The sequence below is a fragment of the Stigmatopora argus genome, chromosome 6, assembly GCF_051989625.1.
Source record: "Stigmatopora argus isolate UIUO_Sarg chromosome 6, RoL_Sarg_1.0, whole genome shotgun sequence".
Lineage (NCBI taxonomy): Eukaryota > Metazoa > Chordata > Actinopteri > Syngnathiformes > Syngnathidae > Stigmatopora > Stigmatopora argus.
In genome coordinates this window covers 9,785,051-9,803,225 of record NC_135392.1, presented here as the reverse complement: position 1 = coordinate 9,803,225, position 18,175 = coordinate 9,785,051, and the positions used below count along the sequence as shown (strand labels likewise).

The 18,175-nt window shown below is 42.3% G+C and overlaps 2 protein-coding genes and 1 non-coding gene across 5 annotated transcripts; 1 reads left to right on the top strand and 2 right to left on the bottom strand.

Moving 5' to 3' along the window:
- Nucleotides 1–34: 34 nt before the first annotated feature.
- LOC144075348 (ras-related protein rab7) lies at nucleotides 35–4,409 on the bottom strand. 2 transcript variants are annotated; one of them, XM_077602277.1, is made up of 6 exons: nucleotides 4,040–4,409; nucleotides 2,541–2,603; nucleotides 2,232–2,358; nucleotides 1,580–1,798; nucleotides 1,371–1,499; nucleotides 35–1,296 (listed from the first exon to the last, which is right to left on the bottom strand). In XM_077602277.1, exons 2-6 carry the CDS (start codon nucleotides 2,591–2,593, stop codon nucleotides 1,201–1,203), a joined length of 624 nt encoding a protein of 207 aa, XP_077458403.1. In that variant the 5' UTR covers nucleotides 2,594–2,603; nucleotides 4,040–4,409; the 3' UTR covers nucleotides 35–1,200. The 2 variants fall into 2 exon arrangements, with proteins under 2 accessions (XP_077458403.1, XP_077458404.1); XM_077602278.1 differs by lacking the exon at nucleotides 4,040–4,409 and adding an exon at nucleotides 3,485–4,020.
- Nucleotides 4,410–4,625: 216 nt separating this feature from the next.
- trnaf-gaa (transfer RNA phenylalanine (anticodon GAA)) lies at nucleotides 4,626–4,698 on the bottom strand. Its single transcript has one exon. It is a non-coding gene; the product is annotated as a tRNA-Phe (tRNA).
- A 197-nt stretch (nucleotides 4,699–4,895) lies between these two features.
- Nucleotides 4,896–10,055, top strand: rpn1 (ribophorin I). 2 transcript variants are annotated; one of them, XM_077602274.1, is made up of 11 exons: nucleotides 4,896–5,251; nucleotides 6,882–6,946; nucleotides 7,036–7,342; nucleotides 7,419–7,628; nucleotides 7,700–7,892; nucleotides 7,979–8,078; nucleotides 8,161–8,299; nucleotides 8,494–8,613; nucleotides 8,940–9,185; nucleotides 9,265–9,483; nucleotides 9,603–10,055. In XM_077602274.1, exons 1-10 carry the CDS (start codon nucleotides 4,916–4,918, stop codon nucleotides 9,445–9,447), a joined length of 1,899 nt encoding a protein of 632 aa, XP_077458400.1. In that variant the 5' UTR covers nucleotides 4,896–4,915; the 3' UTR covers nucleotides 9,448–9,483; nucleotides 9,603–10,055. The 2 variants fall into 2 exon arrangements, with proteins under 2 accessions (XP_077458400.1, XP_077458397.1); XM_077602271.1 differs by having other exon boundaries at nucleotides 9,265–10,055.
- The last annotated feature ends 8,120 nt before the right edge of the window (nucleotides 10,056–18,175 follow it).

Genomic DNA, 18,175 nt, shown 5'->3' with positions numbered 1-18,175 from the left:
CATGTTCAAATAGTTTTAGAAATAAACAGGTTGCTGAATTTGATGTTTTATTACCCTTATTCTGGAAAGGCAAATACATTTTGAAACATTGCTATGCATTTATCATATTTAGAATATAATGATGAATGCCACTAATTCCCCCCATTTCACTTTTTCTCTCACTTAACAGTTAGTTATCTTCTAATCTATAATGCATTTCCATTTTAACATGATTCAAATAGACAGTTTTGATTGGTTAAAAGAAATGTCAAGCACTTAAAGCAACCAGGAGTATGCTATGGGGATGCACATGTTTGTCATCCCCACAAAATGATTGCAATTATACAAAGCCTTTCAAAGAGTTATCAATAAAAAGAAACATTGGCTATGAGTATTGAGTTATAAATGAGTTATTCTTCAGGGCTGAAGCAAAATGATGTCTTGATTTGTTTCATGTTTCCCCCAGAAATTATTATACTGTCCAAAAAAGTCAAAAGAGGAATAAAACTAAGCTGGTGCCAGTTTCAAGTAGCTCCACAATGAAGTTATTTTCAATGAAGACAACAAGAACAACCTGCACACTTGAGTCCTCATGTTCATTGTGAACCAATTAGCACAACATCAATAGGCAAAATATTACTTGAATAGTCACATTCTAATCATCCAAATTTGAGTCTTGATCCCCAACATGTATTATAATTTAAGGTTGCGTGAGGCAGAGCGTGACACAAAGCCACAAGACAAGTAACTAAAAGAGGGGGACCAATCTTGCCTCTATTCTTCATGCAGTAGTGTTGCCCTGTGAATGTAAAAAAATAACAACCAGAGCTACAGAAAAGAAAAAAAACCCTCAAAATTTACTCTTTGAAACACAAAAATAGGAAGTTTGAGCTTGATGTAAAAGTGATTGTGAAAGCAGCAGTATTCAGAGAACTGAAAATGTCTTGTTGCTATTTAAACGTGAAAAAACACTGGACACGAATAATAGGCGTACAATTTTTAAGGTGTTCTTTGGGCTAGGAGACCGACACTGGACAGAAAGGTGTTTTTCTCATACATAAGGAAAAGAATGCAGCATGTTGATCGTGTTGTGCTCTTTTGAGCAGAATGCTGCTTGCGCGATGGGCATGAGAGGGCAACATGGTGGCTCAAAGGAAGGGAGAATATTTAGACAAGGCATGACGAGGCGATGAGGGCCATGACGCTGATCTCCATTGGTCCTCAGCAGCTGCAGGTCTCCGCTGAAGGCTTAGCTCGTTCGTTCCTGTCTAGCTTAATCGGCTCTGGAAATTCGTTGTACAGCTCCACCTCGGTCTCCTGGTTAAGCAGGCAAGCAGAGAACGTGTTGCACATTTGTCCCGACAGCAGCCAGGTTACTGTAGACGCGTTACCTGTTTGAGAGCGTTGCGTGCAATCGTCTGGAAGGCCTGCTCCACGTTAATGGCCTCCTTGGCGCTGGTTTCAAAATAGGGGATGTTGTTCTTGCTCTGACACCAAGCTTGTGCCCGCTTGGTCGTAACCTAAAAGCACCCAAAACAAATTTGAGGGCCTGGTAATACCTCATCAAACAAAAAGAAAAGAAGGAAGTTGGAAAGGACACCTGTCTGTTTTCTAAGTCAATCTTGTTGCCAAGCACGACAAATGGGAAGTTCTCTGGGTCTCTGGGGCTGGCCTGAATCAGGAACTCATCCCTCCAGCTATCTAGTGTCTTGAAGGTGTTGGGAGCCGTTACGTCAAAGACGAGAACGCAGCAGTCTGCGCCGCGATAGAATGCCACCCCTAAAGACTGGAACCTCTCCTGACCTGCTGTGTCCCAAATCTGAAACACAATCAGAAGGAAATAACAATAAGTGAGGGGGACTGAGTGGCAACTTGAGGAGTTGAGCTGAGTGTTTCCTATCTAATTTAGGGTTGGTTAGGGTTCAATTTAAAATGTAAAATATTTTTAAAAAGAAAAATTAAGTAATATTGTTATTTCCTGAGTAGCTGAATTTACATTAGCTTTAAGCCGCCGAATTGCAAAGTGCCATACAACTACAGTGCCACTAGGTATACGTGGACAGAGTGGAATTCAGAATGACTGAATTACATGATTAAACTGTATAAAGCTACAGTGGTTCATTTTAAAAACAAATCCATTACATTTGATGAGGAAGCCTGGACTCCTTTCAAGTGCTGTTGAATGAGAAACTGTATAAAAGGATTGGAAGCCTGTCTGTACGGTATCTCAGCTATAGTTATACGTTTAATACCTGCATTGTGACAAGTCTGTCATCCACCATGACTTCTTTCGTCAAGAAGTCTGCACCTATCGTGGCTTTGTACTGGTTACTGAACTTCTTATTCACATATTGGTTCATCAACGAGGTCTTCCCCACTCTTTAAGGAAGATAGCAAAGGTACACAAAAGGCAGGGGAAGGTCAGAGACAGATTGACTTCATTAGTGTGTTTGCATGACTGTGTTGTGGAGAGGTGGAAGCAAAACAAGGAGTGTTTTGGCGCATGCATCCATGGTAGGTACAGTGCAAACCACTTGTGTTTAAAGAGCAGGACCACTCACCCAGAGTCTCCAAGGATGATGACTTTCAGGAGGACTTTCTTTCTTGAAGTCATTGTGCCTCAACTGGAACGACATAGCAAAACATAAAGAAAGAAACGACAAAGGCTGGAGCACCCCCACAGTGGACACAGCTGCTCAATGCTATCAATTGTTATATCCCCACTATTCTCTTTATGGGCTTCTCAAATATTGCCTCATAAGAACAATAAAACATGCAAAGTGTGCCATTGACTCCCCTTCTGCAATAGAATTTCAAAATCTTGACAGGACATATTCTGAGATTTCTGTTTCCTATCTGAAAGCAAACTATGTTAAATCAAAATGCATAATGTGAAAAATTCTGTAATTTTCTGACATGCTACAGAGCATAACCAGCTTTCATTAATTTTATTTGGAAAAAAATAATCTACTTTTTAAATACGGGGAATTTTTGTTTCTACACGATTCATTGGAAAAAAAAAACCAACCGATGAATCACTTTACAAAACATGTTCAAAGATGCTGCTTATAGAAGCACAAATTTTACATGAAATATAAATTAAAAACAGTCCCAAGGCAACATAAAGAATAAAACCAGTGTTACTCATTAATACTTGGTTTTCCTTTAAAAGAGAGCATACTGTTGATTGCATCACTGTTTATTCCCTACAAATTGATTATCTACTATTGTATTTAAAAGAGTCACGTGAAGAGGCATTGCAGTGCCAGCCTTTACATGAGATGACTGTATTGATTTATAGATGAAACAGAATCAGTACTAATGATCAAAATTGACCATACTTTGAACATAATCAGTGAGCATTCCACACTGAGTGTGCCATTTAAGCACTCCATCTAGAATGGATTGACCAAAATCCAACCTCTGTTGCGTGTTTGGATTAAGATTAGCATTTTGATTATTTTTTAAGGATAGTCGGTTGGTCAAGAGGTGCCCTTTCACTTACCGTTTTGCTCTTTTAGTGTCAAATAACCACGGCGTTGGTAGAGAAAGGCCAAATTACTAGGACAGCGGCGTTCCTAATCTACACCCCATGACACATTGTCAGGGACGGATCACATGCTTGGACAAAAAAAGACTAAAACAGCCATAATTTGGCATAGCAACATTTAGCTCGACCGTAGCTTTAACAACGATCATTCGTTAAAATACATATATAAAAGAGAAACACTAATAAAACCGGGTAAGCGATCACACAGATTGCACCGTCATCATTTTATTGACGTGAAATCGCTCGGAAGGTGACAACGCGAAAGAAAAATCGCAAAGGAACATATTTATAGCATCAAAAAAAGTAAGATGTCTTGCAAGGTTGCAACATGCACCCAGTGGCATTATTTGCCCCGTCATGAGCGTCGGTGTATTGTTTTAATGGCATTTTTGCCAGCATCTATCGATTCCATTAACGTTTAGCAAAACAGTATGAAACATCAGACGATTCGCACAGATTTGCCGTATATATATTGACATAGCCAGTGCGTAAAAATATTATAAATCATACCTGTGAGACGATATTGTGGTCAAAATATCAAATTGACTTTTTCCTCCGCCTCGGGTCCTAGCGTTAGCTACCGCGCAGATTAGCAAAAAAAAGGGAGGGCAGTATAGTTCCTTTTAAATGTTTGTCGTCACAAAACTGTGCGTTTGACGCTCCGATACTTAACTAATATTTAATAGCTATTCGACGCGACTAAGAATCTTAATTGAAATGGGCGCTGTCGTTGACAGCGTATATCCCACTTGGAGATTTGCTACAATGGTGTCTTGTTGTCGTTGACGTTGGCTTTTCCTGTCTGTCAAGCTAACGTCTTAGCCTAGCCTTTAGCCTCGCGGTCCACTTCCTCCAAAACAAGCTCCGTCGGAGCCGGTGACGTAGACGCTGGCAACGCCTTGCTCACTGGACCAGTCTCCCCCAAATAAAAATAAAAATAAGGGTGAGTATTGTTTTTAATATAAGGTAAACACATGCATACACTCAGATATTATACCGCAGTTTATCAATATTGATTGGAAGCATCAGAAATTGGGCAATATATGAATTTAAAGATTTATTTGACGTCGTATTGCTTCAAAACTCTGTCTCCACTTGCCGAAACCCGGGATCGAACCAGGGACCTTTAGATCTTCAGTCTAACGCTCTCCCAACTGAGCTATTTCGGCTTCGAGTAAATCAACCACAGTTTGTGATTCTCAAAACTTACTCATCTGGAAAATGCTACATGAACTAAAGAGGACATGCTAGTTTTTACTGAGCTTAATATTTTTTTTAGCTGTACATTTTGAAACAGATGCAAAAAGTTAAAGAGTTGTGAAATATTGGATTCAAGTGCTTAAATCACTTCCGGTGCTGAATTTGTGACGTCACGCGTTGGCTCGAATGAATGAAGCGTCATCTTGTAGTTGCGCGGCCACGGCCTTTTTACTTACTCCTTTAAACCAAATCGAACACATTTTCCTCGGTACTCGTCTTCCGAAACTCCACACCATGACGAGAAGGCTGCTGCACGGCGCTTTTCTGCTGCTTTTGGCCGCTGCACACTGTTCGGCTACTTTGGTGAACGACGAAGTCAAGAGAACGGTGGACCTGAGCACTCATTTGGCCAAGATCACCGTCGACATTACACTATCTAACCATGCGCGCTACGACGTCCAAAGCTTCATCCTAACCGTGGATCCCGAACTTTACCCACACATGGCATACATGGGAGCCTCGGTGAGTTGAAAATGAGCGAATGGAATATCAGGCTACAACGACGGGCTTTTGCTTAGCGGCTAGCTTATTAGCTACCTCACGACAGAAGAAACGCTACCATCGTTGCCCATATGTCTGCTAAATCGTTGTCAAACTTTTGTATGACAACGTAACGCTCCAGAATTATGCCACGATGTCTCTAAATTGCATTTAACAAAGCGCTCGTGTGTGGTGCGACGTTTTTAATAGGCAACAGCCACGTCTCCAATGATTTTGCTAATGGCTAACCTCAAATGATCACATACGTGGTCAAGCAGCTGTAAATTAAATATTTATTTGTATTGGTGCAATCACTGGGAATAGTCATTTGCTGACCATTAATTTCCTTACTTGTGCACGTTTGATCTAGCGAGTGAATGACACGTAAGCTATGTGCAGAGTACTTCCGGTTACCATCCCGTAGCTCATCCGCCCATTTCCCTGCAGTGTAGCCAGGGGTGGCCAAGTCCGCTCCTCGATTAGGGTTAGGTTTAGGGTTACCTTTAGTATTCAGGTTAGCGTTAGGGTTTGAGTTAGATTTAGGGTTTGAGTTAGATTTGGGGTTAGGGTTACGTTTAGGGTTTGCGTTAGATTTAGGGTTATGTTTAGGGTTTGAGTTAGATTTAGGGTTGGGGTTACGTTTAGGGTTTGAGTTAGATTTAGGGTTAGGGTTACGTTTAGGGTTTGAGTTAGATTTAGGGTTAGGGTTACATTTAGGGTTTGAGTTAGATTTAGGGTTAGGGTTACGTTTAGGGTTTGAGTTAGATTTAGGGTTACGTTTAGGGTTTGAGTTAGATTTAGGGTTAGGGTTTGAGTTAGATTTACGGTTAGGGTTACGTTTAGGGTTTGAGTTAGATTTACGGTTAGGGTTACGTTTAGGGTTTGAGTTAGATTTAGGGTTACGTTTAGGGTTTGAGTTAGATTTAGGGTTAGGGTTACATTTAGGGTTTGAGTTAGATTTACGGTTAGGGTTACGTTTAGGGTTTGAGTTAGATTTAGGGTTAGGGTTACATTTAGGGTTTGAGTTAGATTTAGGGTTAGGGTTACGTTTAGGGTTTGAGTTAGATTTAGGGTTACGTTTAGGGTTTGAGTTAGATTTAGGGTTTGAGTTAGATTTAGGGTTTGAGTTAGATTTAGGGTTTGAGTTAGATTTAGGGTTACGTTTAGGGTTTGAGTTAGATTTAAGGTTAGGGTTACGTTAAGGGTTTTCGTTAGATTTAGGGTTAGGGTTATGTTTAGGGTTTGAATTAGATTTAGGGTTACGTTTAGGGTTTGAGTTAGATTTAGGGTTACATTTAGGGTTTGAGTTAGATTTAGGGTTAGGCTTAGCGTTGGGGTTAGGTTTAGCGTTGGGGTTAGGTTTAGCGTTGGGGTTAGGTTTAGCGTTGGGGTTAGGTTTAGCGTTGGGGTTAGGTTTAGCGTTGGGGTTAGGTTTAGCGTTGGGGTTAGGTTTAGCGTTGGGGTTAGAGTTAGGTGCAGGGGTGGCCAAGCGAGGACACACTTTTACAACTGTAAAAGGGGCACGATTAAATATGGTGCAAGGTGCATACGCATTATTACAATATAGATCTACCTCCCAATGATTGTTCTCTGTCTCTCATTGTATTTATAGGTGCCAGGTGATGACGAAGATGATGGCCAACTGGAAATCTCGGAAACCAAAATTTCCAGCTTAACGTAAAGAACCATTCTCACAAATTTGTAGCAGAAAAACGTTAGATCCTTATTGATGTGCAGTACGTAATTTGTTTATCCCCCTTTTACAGCGGTGTTTTCTTTAAAGTAACTCTCCCGTACAGTTTGGTCGTTGGTAATAAGATCAAAGTAAAGGTGGAAATGACTTTCAGTCATGTTCTGGAGCCCTTCCCATCAGACATCACTCAGGCTGAGCGCCAACTGGTGGTTTTTCAAGGCAACCACTATTTCTACTCGCCATACCCCACGCAAATTCAGACGACCCGTGTTCGTCTGGCATCCAAAACGGTGGAGAGCTACACCAAACTGGGCAATCCTGCCAAGACAGATGAGACCATTGAATACGGCCCATACCATGATATCCCCCAGTTTAGCCAGGTACTTTTCCTCACAGTGACAATAATGTGCTAGAAAGTGTTGCGAGGTTCTAACGTGCATGTCCTTCTATGTCCAGGATACAATGAGGATTCACTTTGAGAACAACACACCCTTTCTTGCTATTAGTAGCATTACCCGCACCATTGAGTTGTCTCACTGGGGCAACATTGCAGTGGAGGAGACAATTGATGTGAGGCACACTGGAGCTGTTTTGAAGGGCCCATTTTCACGCTACGATTACCAGCGTCAGTCAGACAGTGGCATCTCGTCTGTTAAGTCCTTCAAGGTATGAACACTTGCGTTTAATTACTAATTCCTCGTTGTGCAATGACAACGATCTCATCTTTTCCTTAACAGACTATACTTCCAGCTTCTGCTCAAGATGTCTACTACAGGGATGAGATTGGGAACATCTCCACATCCCACCTGCAGATTCTGGATGACTCTGTGGAGGTCGAGATCAGGCCTCGCTTCCCCTTGTTTGGAGGCTGGAAGACCCATTACATTATTGGGTACAACTTGCCCAGCTATGAGTACCTCTACACACTGGGTGAGCATATTGGAAATGTATCTGGCTAACATATTCTGGACTGCATTAAAATACAGAGGTTTTCGCTAACATACCTCATTTTTTAGGAGACCAGTATGCACTGAAGATGAGACTGATTGACCACATTTACGATGACCAAGTCATCGACTCTATGACTGTGAAAATAATTCTACCAGAGGGAGCCAAGTGAGCTTTAACGAACATTTGCATTTAATGTTTTAAAAAAAGACTAATTCCTCTTATTTTATTTACTGCCTTCCTTGTTTAGAAACATCCAAATGGAGACACCATATAAAATCAATCGCCTACCAAATGAACTGCACTACACGTATCTTGATACCTTTGGCAGACCTGTGCTGGTTGCCACCAAGGACAACCTGGTAGAACAGCACATTCAGGATGTTGTGGTAAGATAGGCTGATGAAAAGGGCTTTTTGTGTTGCTTAACCAAATGTTTTTGAATAAGAGATTCATAATCCCAAAATGTAACACTGTGTAGATTCTCAGTCTTCCGGGCCCGACAATCCGATACTGAAGATCACCGCTGAATAAGCACATAAAAGAAGTGTGATTAATGGCGCTATTATTTTGTCGTACGTAGGTTCACTACAACTTCAATAAGATTCTGATGCTGCAAGAACCTCTCTTAGTTGTTGCAGCTTTCTACATTCTCCTCTTCACTGTCATCATCTATGTTCGGATGGACTTTGCCATAACAAAGGTTTGTTTTCAGCCATTTTCAGTAGTCCTGCAATTCCCAGTTTCCTAGCCACTAATTAGGATGAAAAAGTGATATTGGAGTATGCACAAATGTGTAACTTGAGGCAGTTGGAGCAGCATTGTAGCTTGCAACGGCACACAGATAAGAATATTGACTGTGTTGCCAGCATAAACATGTGACGTTACTTAAGTCACAGTAGATATGACTGCCATTGGCCATCTGAAGTGAACCAAATACAGAATCCAAATAAATAGTTTGTATATATTTTTTTATAATATGTCAGCTTGTTATGACTAATTTTCTCTTCGTTTTTGTTCCTCCCTCAGGACCCAGCGGCTGAGGTGCGCATGAAGGTCGCCTCCATCACTGAGCAGGTTCTTACCCTGGTTAACAAGCGTTTGGGCCTCTACCGACACATGGACGAGGTAGTGAACCGCTACAAGCAATCTCGTGATACGGGCGCACTCAACGGTGGCCGTAAGACCCTCGAGGCGGACCACCGCGCGCTCACCAATGAGATCAGCGCACTGCAGGCTCGCCTCAGGACCGAAGGCTCAGATTTGGCTGAAAAGGTGCGCGCCGATCATGTTTGCCGGAACTCGATTATTAAATAAAGTGGACGTCGAGTAACGTTTGTCATTTTGTTGCTAGGTCGGAGAGTTGCAGAAGCTCGACGGCCAGGTTAAAGAGCTAGTGTGCCGTGCAAGCCAGGAGGCAGAGCGACTGGTCGCCGGCAAAGTGAAGAAAGAGGCTTACATTGAGAACGACAAGTCTCTGGCCAGCAGGAGACAGGAGTTGATTGGCCGTATCGACAGTCTGCTGGATGCTCTGTAAACAAGATATCAACGCTCGGGCGGCAGCCAACCCTGAGTACGTATGGCAACACCAATAAATGTGACAAACATGCATTTCACATCATATACAGCCCACTGTATGTCATCTGGTGGCTTTATCCAAACACTTGTGCCTTGTGTTTAACTGGATCACAGGTTGTTGAGCCCTCCCCTTCGTCACGTGCTCAGATTTTACGTCTCTTCTTGTTTAAATTTCTACTTTAAGTTTTGTTTTACTGTTTTTTTTCATGTTTTACAAGAAGTAATAAGTAAATGGCCTGCATGTTCTCAGTTCGTTGCCCTCATACACCAATTCAAAGTTGACATTTTCTCATGCGGTAAGTTGTGATAGTTACTTATTTTTACCAATTTTCTACAGTTTGCACTTACTGTACTTTTTCTACTTCTCCCTGGTGTTGAAGCTCTGATTTTTTTTGGGACATGTCACCTTTGTCACTATAATTTTCTACATTTAGTGGTTTTATAAGAGGTGTTGCCCCCAAGATAATTACATGACAAGATTTTTTTTTTTAAGACATTGAGATCGAGGGAATTAAACGCAAAACTGTTAAATTTGAAACCAAAATAAAAAGCTACAAAGAGCTACAACCTTTTCCATTTGTGATATTTACCCATATACCATTTTCTGTGCTGGGAGAAAAAAACAGTGATGGGTGTAGTCGCGTCTGGTGTGTCAATTTTAATCTTGAAAGCTATCTAAATATCATTGAATCCTGAACATCAGCACTTAACAGTAAAGAGGTCAGGTAGAGACTTGTGGTATTTGATTAAAAAAGAAAAGACCTGGCGTCCCCATATGTTTAGGCTAGTAGCAATAGTGCCAACCCTTCTCTTCTAGATGGGTTGGACGTCTAGCGCTCCCAATGGCATCCAATGAATTCAATGAGTGCCCTATTAAATGGTAAAATACCTGCCTCGGCTAGGAAGTTCAGTTAATAGAAAATACTTACCAAAGATGTAGTGACCATATGGGGGCGCCCTTGTATTACAAACGCCTAAACAACAATTTTGGTCTCCACCTGAACAGAATTACGTTGCACTGTAATCAAAGCAGTGATTTTATGGACTAAGATAACCACGCTTTAGAAAAAAATAAATAAACAAGAAGTGTTCATAAGGAAAAACTGGGGCTTTCCCTCGCATTGTTGTATTCTCGCAGAGTACAGGAACAAGTAAGCCTACAGAGGTCAGTCCGAGGCCACTACTTTCCCTCTGAGGTCATCACGGGTGCCGGCAGGTCATTTCCTGCTCCATAATAACAGGCCCCCTTCTCCTCACAATACTAATGTTAGCATATTGTATGCCCTTACAATAATCATTCTGAAAGTCCACGACAGGGGAAAGCAAAGACAATGTCCGTTCGCGCCGATGCTCGGTGCCGGCGAAAGGCCACACAATGGCCGTTTTGTTTGCGCTCTAGTGGATTTTTGCAGCAGTGGGAGATGGAGCACACTCATACTCACAGCAGGCGGGCCGGTAGGACGCGCGCAAGGCGTCCGACAGACCATTGAGCTCACGTCTGCTCGCTGCAATGTGCTGATCCTATCAGGCCACGCTGACTTCACTGCTGGCCCCACACTTATGAGGGGTTGCCAGCAGTGATTAAAAGGAGTTCACTAAAAGTAATCATTAGGATCCCTATGAGAAATGATCCGTGTCACTGAAAATACATGTTTGAATAATAGATGACTGGAATTTATCAGCGCCTTCAGTGTCATTATTATTATAATGGAAACAAAAGCATCCATCAAAGATGAGCGGCAAAGTGTGCAAAACTGAGGCTGATTGTCAAATTGAACCAAGATGAATATTATTGCCCAAAACTACGGGAAGTCTGAAAATGTTCCATCTTTTGTCTGAAAAGTTTCAAACTTAGAAAGTTATTTGTTGATCTTTGAAATAACTTTTCAGTACTCCAAATGACTTCACATTTACCTAAAACAATACAGTGCTTGAGCTACTAAGGCATTCATTTGTAAATATGCAGAGCCCCATGGCTAGGTTTGTTGTCGACCCTCAAATGTCTGTCCACATATTTTTTTATATCACACAAAACATGGCATCCTAACAGGTAAGTAGACTTTTCACTATTACTGTGCATAGGGATGTTATCTTATCGTGGCGTGAAAGGTTTTAGGTCGATGGTGCCCAAACTTTCACCTGGTACTGAATAAATTCACGTTAAGAAATACTTTTTAGTTTTTAGTTTAACCATACAGTTTATTTAACAATGTTATACAACTTAGAAAAGGTTGAAAAAAATGCCACTCGGTCTATTTTTAATATCAAATGTTCAGCTGATAGCTACACTTTTTTTGTGAATAATTTATATAATAAACATTCTTTTTAAATTTGTAAAAAATTCTAAACCAATTGCAAAACCAAACTGATTAGTAGGAGTGAAAAGTCAAACTTTTTTTAATAATAGCTAGAGTGTGGCAAAGATGCTGAGGAGCAAGTGGAGACTTTGAGACATAAGAGATATCAAGATGCTGCAAATTAGCCTTAAAATCCATAAGAAGTCCTCCACTTTATGCCACAGTTGAGACTCGCGGCATGACTCTCTGTTCGACGGCTGCCTGGGGCCTTATGTCACCCGAAAGTACTAATGGCGTGTCCTTTGCGTCTACGCTCAGTTTTGTCTTGACGACTTGAGGCCTTTTTTCACTTCCAGTCATGTCCTCTGGTCCAGGATGTGATTACTGGTCTCAGAAAAAGTGCGGTTTATCTGTTGGCGTCAGTCGAGCAAAATACTGTTTAAACCGGAATTCATGTGCAGCACTGTATCCTGATGTGGTGTGATGTTTTTGAGGTGGATGAGGGGCTTAGTGCAAGGTGTGGGACTACTTGGCCCATGTGGTTGAGCTGTAAGGTACCCACATGCATGAAGCTGATTATTATCTTCCTTTCCTGAAGGGGAGTAATGATGCAGAGTATGCTCTTTCTTTATCTGCCAGAAATAATGAATATGCAAAATAAAAAAGCAAATAGTGAGCCAAACTATGTTGCAGCTAAAAGGGTGATCTGCCACGTTTGGGCTGTGACGTGGTCGTGATTGATTACACGGGGGGCTCACCTGCAGCTACTTCCTTCTTAATCTTTCTCGCGCCGAGAAAATGCCCACATACACGCCGAGACGCCTGGGAAAAAAAAGCGAGCGGCAGAAGTCACCAGTCAGGGAACAATATCCTGCTCAGAAGACCCCTCGCGGCACGCACTCATAAATCACCGAGACAGAGCCACCACCCTCGCTGTCACCGTGTTATTATGTGCACACACGCTTGCTATGACATGCACTCGTTCAATCCTTCTGGCCCCCTGCACAAAAGGAATGTCAAGGAAAAGGTGAACCGAAAACCTTCCCTTCCAAGCGCAGCTAGGCTGCGTCGAGTCCGCCTGGCGCTGCTTAAAACGAAGCCCCGTTCCTCACAACGGCGCCTCTGTGAGCCGCCATTCCTCAGTGACAGGCCGCTGGGATGAGAGGTTAGCAATGGATGAAAAGCCCTGCCCCTCAGGTATCGGCCTCCGTCGCAGGTGGCAGGTGTGATCCGCCCGCGTGCGGACGCGTGGTGGCCAACGCTGGGGGAGGACAATGGGACCGTCTGTGGCCCTCTTTGCAGCTGCGGGAGCGAGCCGGTCGGCGGCGGGGCTGACAGACGCCTCTGACAGATGCGAGGAAGCGCTTCAGAGACGGAGATGGGACTTTTAAGCTGAGGATTGGCGAAACGCATTCTTGTCTGGCGTGCAGGAGGCGGAGAACGGAGGCCAGTGAGACAAGCATCGGAAGCCCGCCGCCATCTTGCTCCCAAATGTGGATGTTTAAACACTTTTAGCCCGAGCTGGCCTATCTGCACCAGCGCCCGTGTCAACCTCCCTCTTGCTGTGGATTTGTATCGATGAGACAGTAATCCTCTTCCCTTGTCGCCCGTGTTTGCAACTGTCCACAACTCCCACTAAGACCCACTGATCTCTGCCACATGGCGCTCCATCAAAGCAGCGATGGTCATGCCTCTCAGGGCAAGTTTGGCCGAAATAACGAGGCTACGCTGCACATGGAAGTCCCCCGGTGCAGAGGATAAGCGGCAGATGAAGCTCGACTTTAGATGTTGTATCATCTTGGATCGCGTGACAGTCGTGGGGCCCGTCAGAGCGCTCTCTGTTCAGAAGCACATACGCGCACACACAAGCACACACGTTTCCGACTTTCTCTATCAGACCTGAGAATAGTGACAGGGGCACTTCCCATTAGCTGTGAGAGTGGCCCTCTCCTTCCCAGGGCAGCCAATTTCCCCTACTCCACAGCTGATAGGAAACTTTGATTGTCTACCAAGCTCACCAGAGACAAAGACATTTTTCCTCTCGCAATCCACATATCGCGCCATCACATCTCTGCTTTGATTCTCACCTTCTTCTATAAATCCCATTCTCCTGCTTTTTCTTGCACAAAGTGACATTCGCTACTCCACATCGACAGTCGGCTGGTCAGGAGTCCATCAAACTGACACTAACTGCTTTGACGGGACGGAAGTTTCATTCTGCGTGGCCACATCTGCATACTGTGATGCAACGCTATAATAAATCTCTAGTATGGGCCAAAAACCTGTAAAATTTATCTGTAATGCACTGCACTGTAAAAGTGCCAAGCAATCTCTGACTTTTTTATATTGTCAATATTTTCGCAAGTACAGACGCTCCCCTACTTACGAACATTCAACTTACGAACAACGGTACATACGAACATGTCTGCAAATTGCGTTTAAGTCCAAAAATGTTCGCAAGTCCAATTTTGTATTTCGCGTCTTTTTCGGAGTAGTACTTCTTTCCGCCGCTAATACCGACGCCTGGCGCTGTGAGAGCTCAGCTCACCCGGCATCTACCTTCTTCGTTGCAATGCGGAAGTGCGTGAATGTATCTCCAGTGTGCAAAGAACCTTTTTCATTTGTATCATTAAATATCTCATGCATCCAATATTGAATATGGTTGGTAAAAAGCTAAAGGCTTCTATTGAGGGAGTTGCAAGGAAGAGGCAAGCCATTTCATTTGAAACGAGTGGCAATAATAACGAAGCTTGATGCGCGTCAGAAAGTGGTGAGCGTTGCACATTCAGTACCATTTATAAACAGAAAGATCGAGCAGCAGGACCCAAATATTGAACGTTGCACAAAGTTTGCAAATCAATTGAATGATGCCATACAGTGCTACTGCATCATTTATGATGAAAAAAAGAAGAAAACTGTGCAATCGTCATTAGGTCGCTTGTTTTGGCCAGTTTCTAATACATAAATCTATCTCTCTCTCTACAGTACTGTACATATTCTCTCCATTTTATTAAATGTTTTTTTTTTTCAGTACAAACCAATGCGTGTTACTTATACAAGCCTTAAACATACAAATGCACTTATATAAACCTTCAATATACTTATATAGGCCTTAAACATAAATTATAATACAAAATATAGCACTAAATCAACTTACAAACAAATTCAACTTATGAACAATCGCTCGGAACCAATTGCGTTCGTAAGTTGAGGAGTGTCTGTATAACCCAGCATTGTTTTGACCTGGTGACCTCAAGTCACAAACAGAGAAGAGGCCAGTTTTCCTGGCAACTATGGGCCAGCAGTCAACTACAAATGGCCACTGTAATCTTTGCAATATGCATTGTTGCACATTATGTGTTAGTACTTGATGATGACATGCCATGTTGCATTATGGAAGTGTCACATCAGTCAATTTATTGCTACCGGTCTTATCTTAAAAGGACAGCCAAAAACCTTTTTCATGTGTATACCGGTGGAAAGCATCATGTTGAATGTAATGGGGAAAAATCCATATACTAGTTCCATTTTTCTTTTCTAGGTAACTGGAGGAAAAAACATCCAACACACGTGGGTAGAAGTGAAACCACACTTGTCACAAAATGGTTGTCATTTTTGTGTTTGTTGTGTTTTGTGTTTTTTTCCCCCATAATCAAGGGTTTAAGAAATTTGCCATTTGAAGTAATCAATACTTTAAGCAATCGTCTTTCACATGAAGTTCGTATTTACTAGGCTTTGTCTGTGCCTCTAACTTTTCAGATGTGCGTTGTGGGAATGTTTCCCTTTAAACTATTTTCTGCTCTCACGTTTTCAGATAAATGAATGAAGGAGTTGAGTTTGAGTGTGCAGGACAACCTAAGTGCACTGTTCATCAGAAACCTTTCGAAACATTTTTGCTCTTATCTATTGACTGCGACCACTCAATAAACAACCATGGGGGCCCAAAAAAGTTCCAAGCTGGCCATTTGATAAAGAAACACTACAATTCAAGCCTCAACTCCTCCTTCTCCCCTTCTGACTGTTTTGCATATGTCATCAAGAGTCATCTGGAAAGGTAAAAGTTTAATGTTCATTTAGCCATTTGTAAGTCATTTCTATTTGTTTCATTTTTCTCTCTCTATGTCTCACTGTTGTTTTTCCCTCTCTTGTTAACATTTGGGAAGTTCGGGTTCAGTTTGACTTGATTTGCAGTATTTTGGATAGAAATGGGGACTAAACTGTGAGGCTGACAAAAATTAAGAATGAAGTGAGAAACAGGAAATATATGGTTTAATTTATGTATTTATTTTTAGATATTTAAAAATGTTTTTTATTCATTGACAAAAACTAATGGCAAACATACTAGAAATTTGAGGGGTGGTTAAACATGTATATTTATTTAAGTAATTAAAAAATGCAAGAACAGTAATTATTCTTCATACATCTATAATCTGCATAAAACATGAAGTCACACCCAAGATTTAGTTTGCACAAAATAACGCGGATCTGACCCCCGGGCAGCCACTTTGACACCTGTGCTTGAACTGAACACGACACGGCCAAGACACCCCCAAACCTCAAACGTGCAACGCATTTGTCTCCTATGCTGTCTAAGTAACTAAATAAAATGTGTGGTTCCATCAGAAGTGTGCCGCTTCAGGACTATCTTTGAATACCACTTCTCCATTCTCATACTGTGCAGGCTCACCGCAAAGCATGTAAAAGGTTGAGCTATTGAGTGACCTGAAAAAGCAAAAGGGCCATCAGACTGCGAGCGAGGCGTCTAAACATGTGGCAAGCGCCAACAGGAAACATCTCGCTCCCTCTCTGGACGCCCAAATGCTGGCCCTCCATGAGAGCACACTTCCTGTCAGAGCTCCTTTCACTTCCCGTGCAGCCACCGGGAATCCCAGCTGGAACATTCCGGCTGTGTAATAGCCTGACTCCTGCTTTGGGGCTGGTTGCATTGTTACAACTCCTAAATAGTTCAATCCTTCACGAACATCTATGCATAGAGTGAGTCAGTGAGTGAGTGAGTGGACTAGAATCAATCTCACACATGGCTGCTCCTCCTTGATACCATGGCATCGCTCCTACACCAGGGGTCGCTACATAACTGTCGATTTACTCCTGCAGAATTTTGAGGCCTCGAGTTGCGAATGCAAGCGGGTTCCTCTTTCTGCTCTGGCAACTTTCAAGTATATACACGGCCACGAGCAACATTCTTAGTCTAATTTCATCAAATCAAATGGCACATGTTATGTTTATGAATGCAGGTTCGCGTGGAGGCCAGGCGGGGAGAAAGGGGGCAAAAAAAGCAGGTTTGGTGACTTTGCGTCTGACCTTTTCGGAAAAGCTAATCCCGTGCTATAATAGACTCCAGGGCCGATATGGAAAACTGCTGCACCGTTATCTTGGTTGTCTAGGAGACCATCAGAGCACCACCGGGGCTGCTGGAGATGCGGCGGTATTAAAAGGTGCGTATTTATGTGTGTGTGCGCGCGCGCGCCTATGTGAGTGGGTTTTTGCGCGTGTGCGCGTGTGCGTGTGTGTGTGTTTGAGATGAAGTAAAAAAAAAAACCAAGTGTCACCCATAAATAGTGCATGACATCTAATGCTCCATTATAAACGCATGCACAGTGGTTTGGCTGGCTGGCAACATTTACAATTTCAAATGTACTTGTGCGAAAAAAGGTCATATTTGAGTAAGGTGAATGGAAGTGTCGTAAGGCTCATAAAACAGGTACATTGAAAGAAATCGTATATGATGACACACTAAATGGAAAATGCAGGAGCAATCCAAAGCAAATAATTTTAAGGGCTATAAAAAAATAACAACAAAATGTGCTTATGGAGATATAATTAAAAGACAGCCCATGAATCTCATTTTGAAACGATTGTTGTGCCACCAAACTATTTGTGACAAGGTGAGCCCAAATTCAAAAACCGAGATGAGACTAATCAGAAAGATAGGCATCATATCAATGTGATGTATATTTAATATAGCTGGTATTGATATGTTAAGTGTGTGTGTACAGATGACCTGGCCAATAAACGCCAAATGCAGCTTTATATTGGCTGCACAGCTCGTATCCGTGTAAATATTTCTCATTCTCTGCGCCTATCTGTCTCTATCGACCTACACGATCTCCCCCCGCACACAAATGATGCATTAGATGCATTCAATGTATTTGTTGTGCAAGTTTGAAAAGGCGGCGATAATCTGGGAGCCAGAGATAAGGAACACCAATTTATTCAGCGGCACTTTGGACCCCCGCTTCCAGCCTCGGTCGGCGCTGACACCCCCAGCAGTTTGCTGATAACGATTAGGCCATTTATTATCTTCACGGGGAACAAAGATTGCGTGGTGCCCATGAAATATTACCCGTGGTAATAATCAGAAGGAGGAGA

Excerpts from the sequence above, each read along its gene's own strand:
- LOC144075348 (XM_077602277.1), bottom strand. The coding sequence starts at position 2,593 with ATGACTTCAAGAAAGAAAGTCCTCCTGAAAGTCATCATCCTTGGAGAC. Across the intron at positions 1,799-2,231 it reads ACAGACTTGTCACAATGCAG|ATTTGGGACACAGCAGGTCA; the intron begins GTATTAAACGTA and ends ATTGTGTTTCAG. Across the intron at positions 1,297-1,370 it reads CACGCAACGCTCTCAAACAG|GAGACCGAGGTGGAGCTGTA; the intron begins GTAACGCGTCTA and ends CTGCTTAACCAG.
- rpn1 (XM_077602274.1), top strand. The coding sequence starts at position 4,916 with ATGAATGAAGCGTCATCTTGTAGTTGCGCGGCCACGGCCTTTTTACTT. Across the intron at positions 8,079-8,160 it reads ATTCTACCAGAGGGAGCCAA|AAACATCCAAATGGAGACAC; the intron begins GTGAGCTTTAAC and ends TTCCTTGTTTAG. Across the intron at positions 8,300-8,493 it reads AGCACATTCAGGATGTTGTG|GTTCACTACAACTTCAATAA; the intron begins GTAAGATAGGCT and ends TGTCGTACGTAG.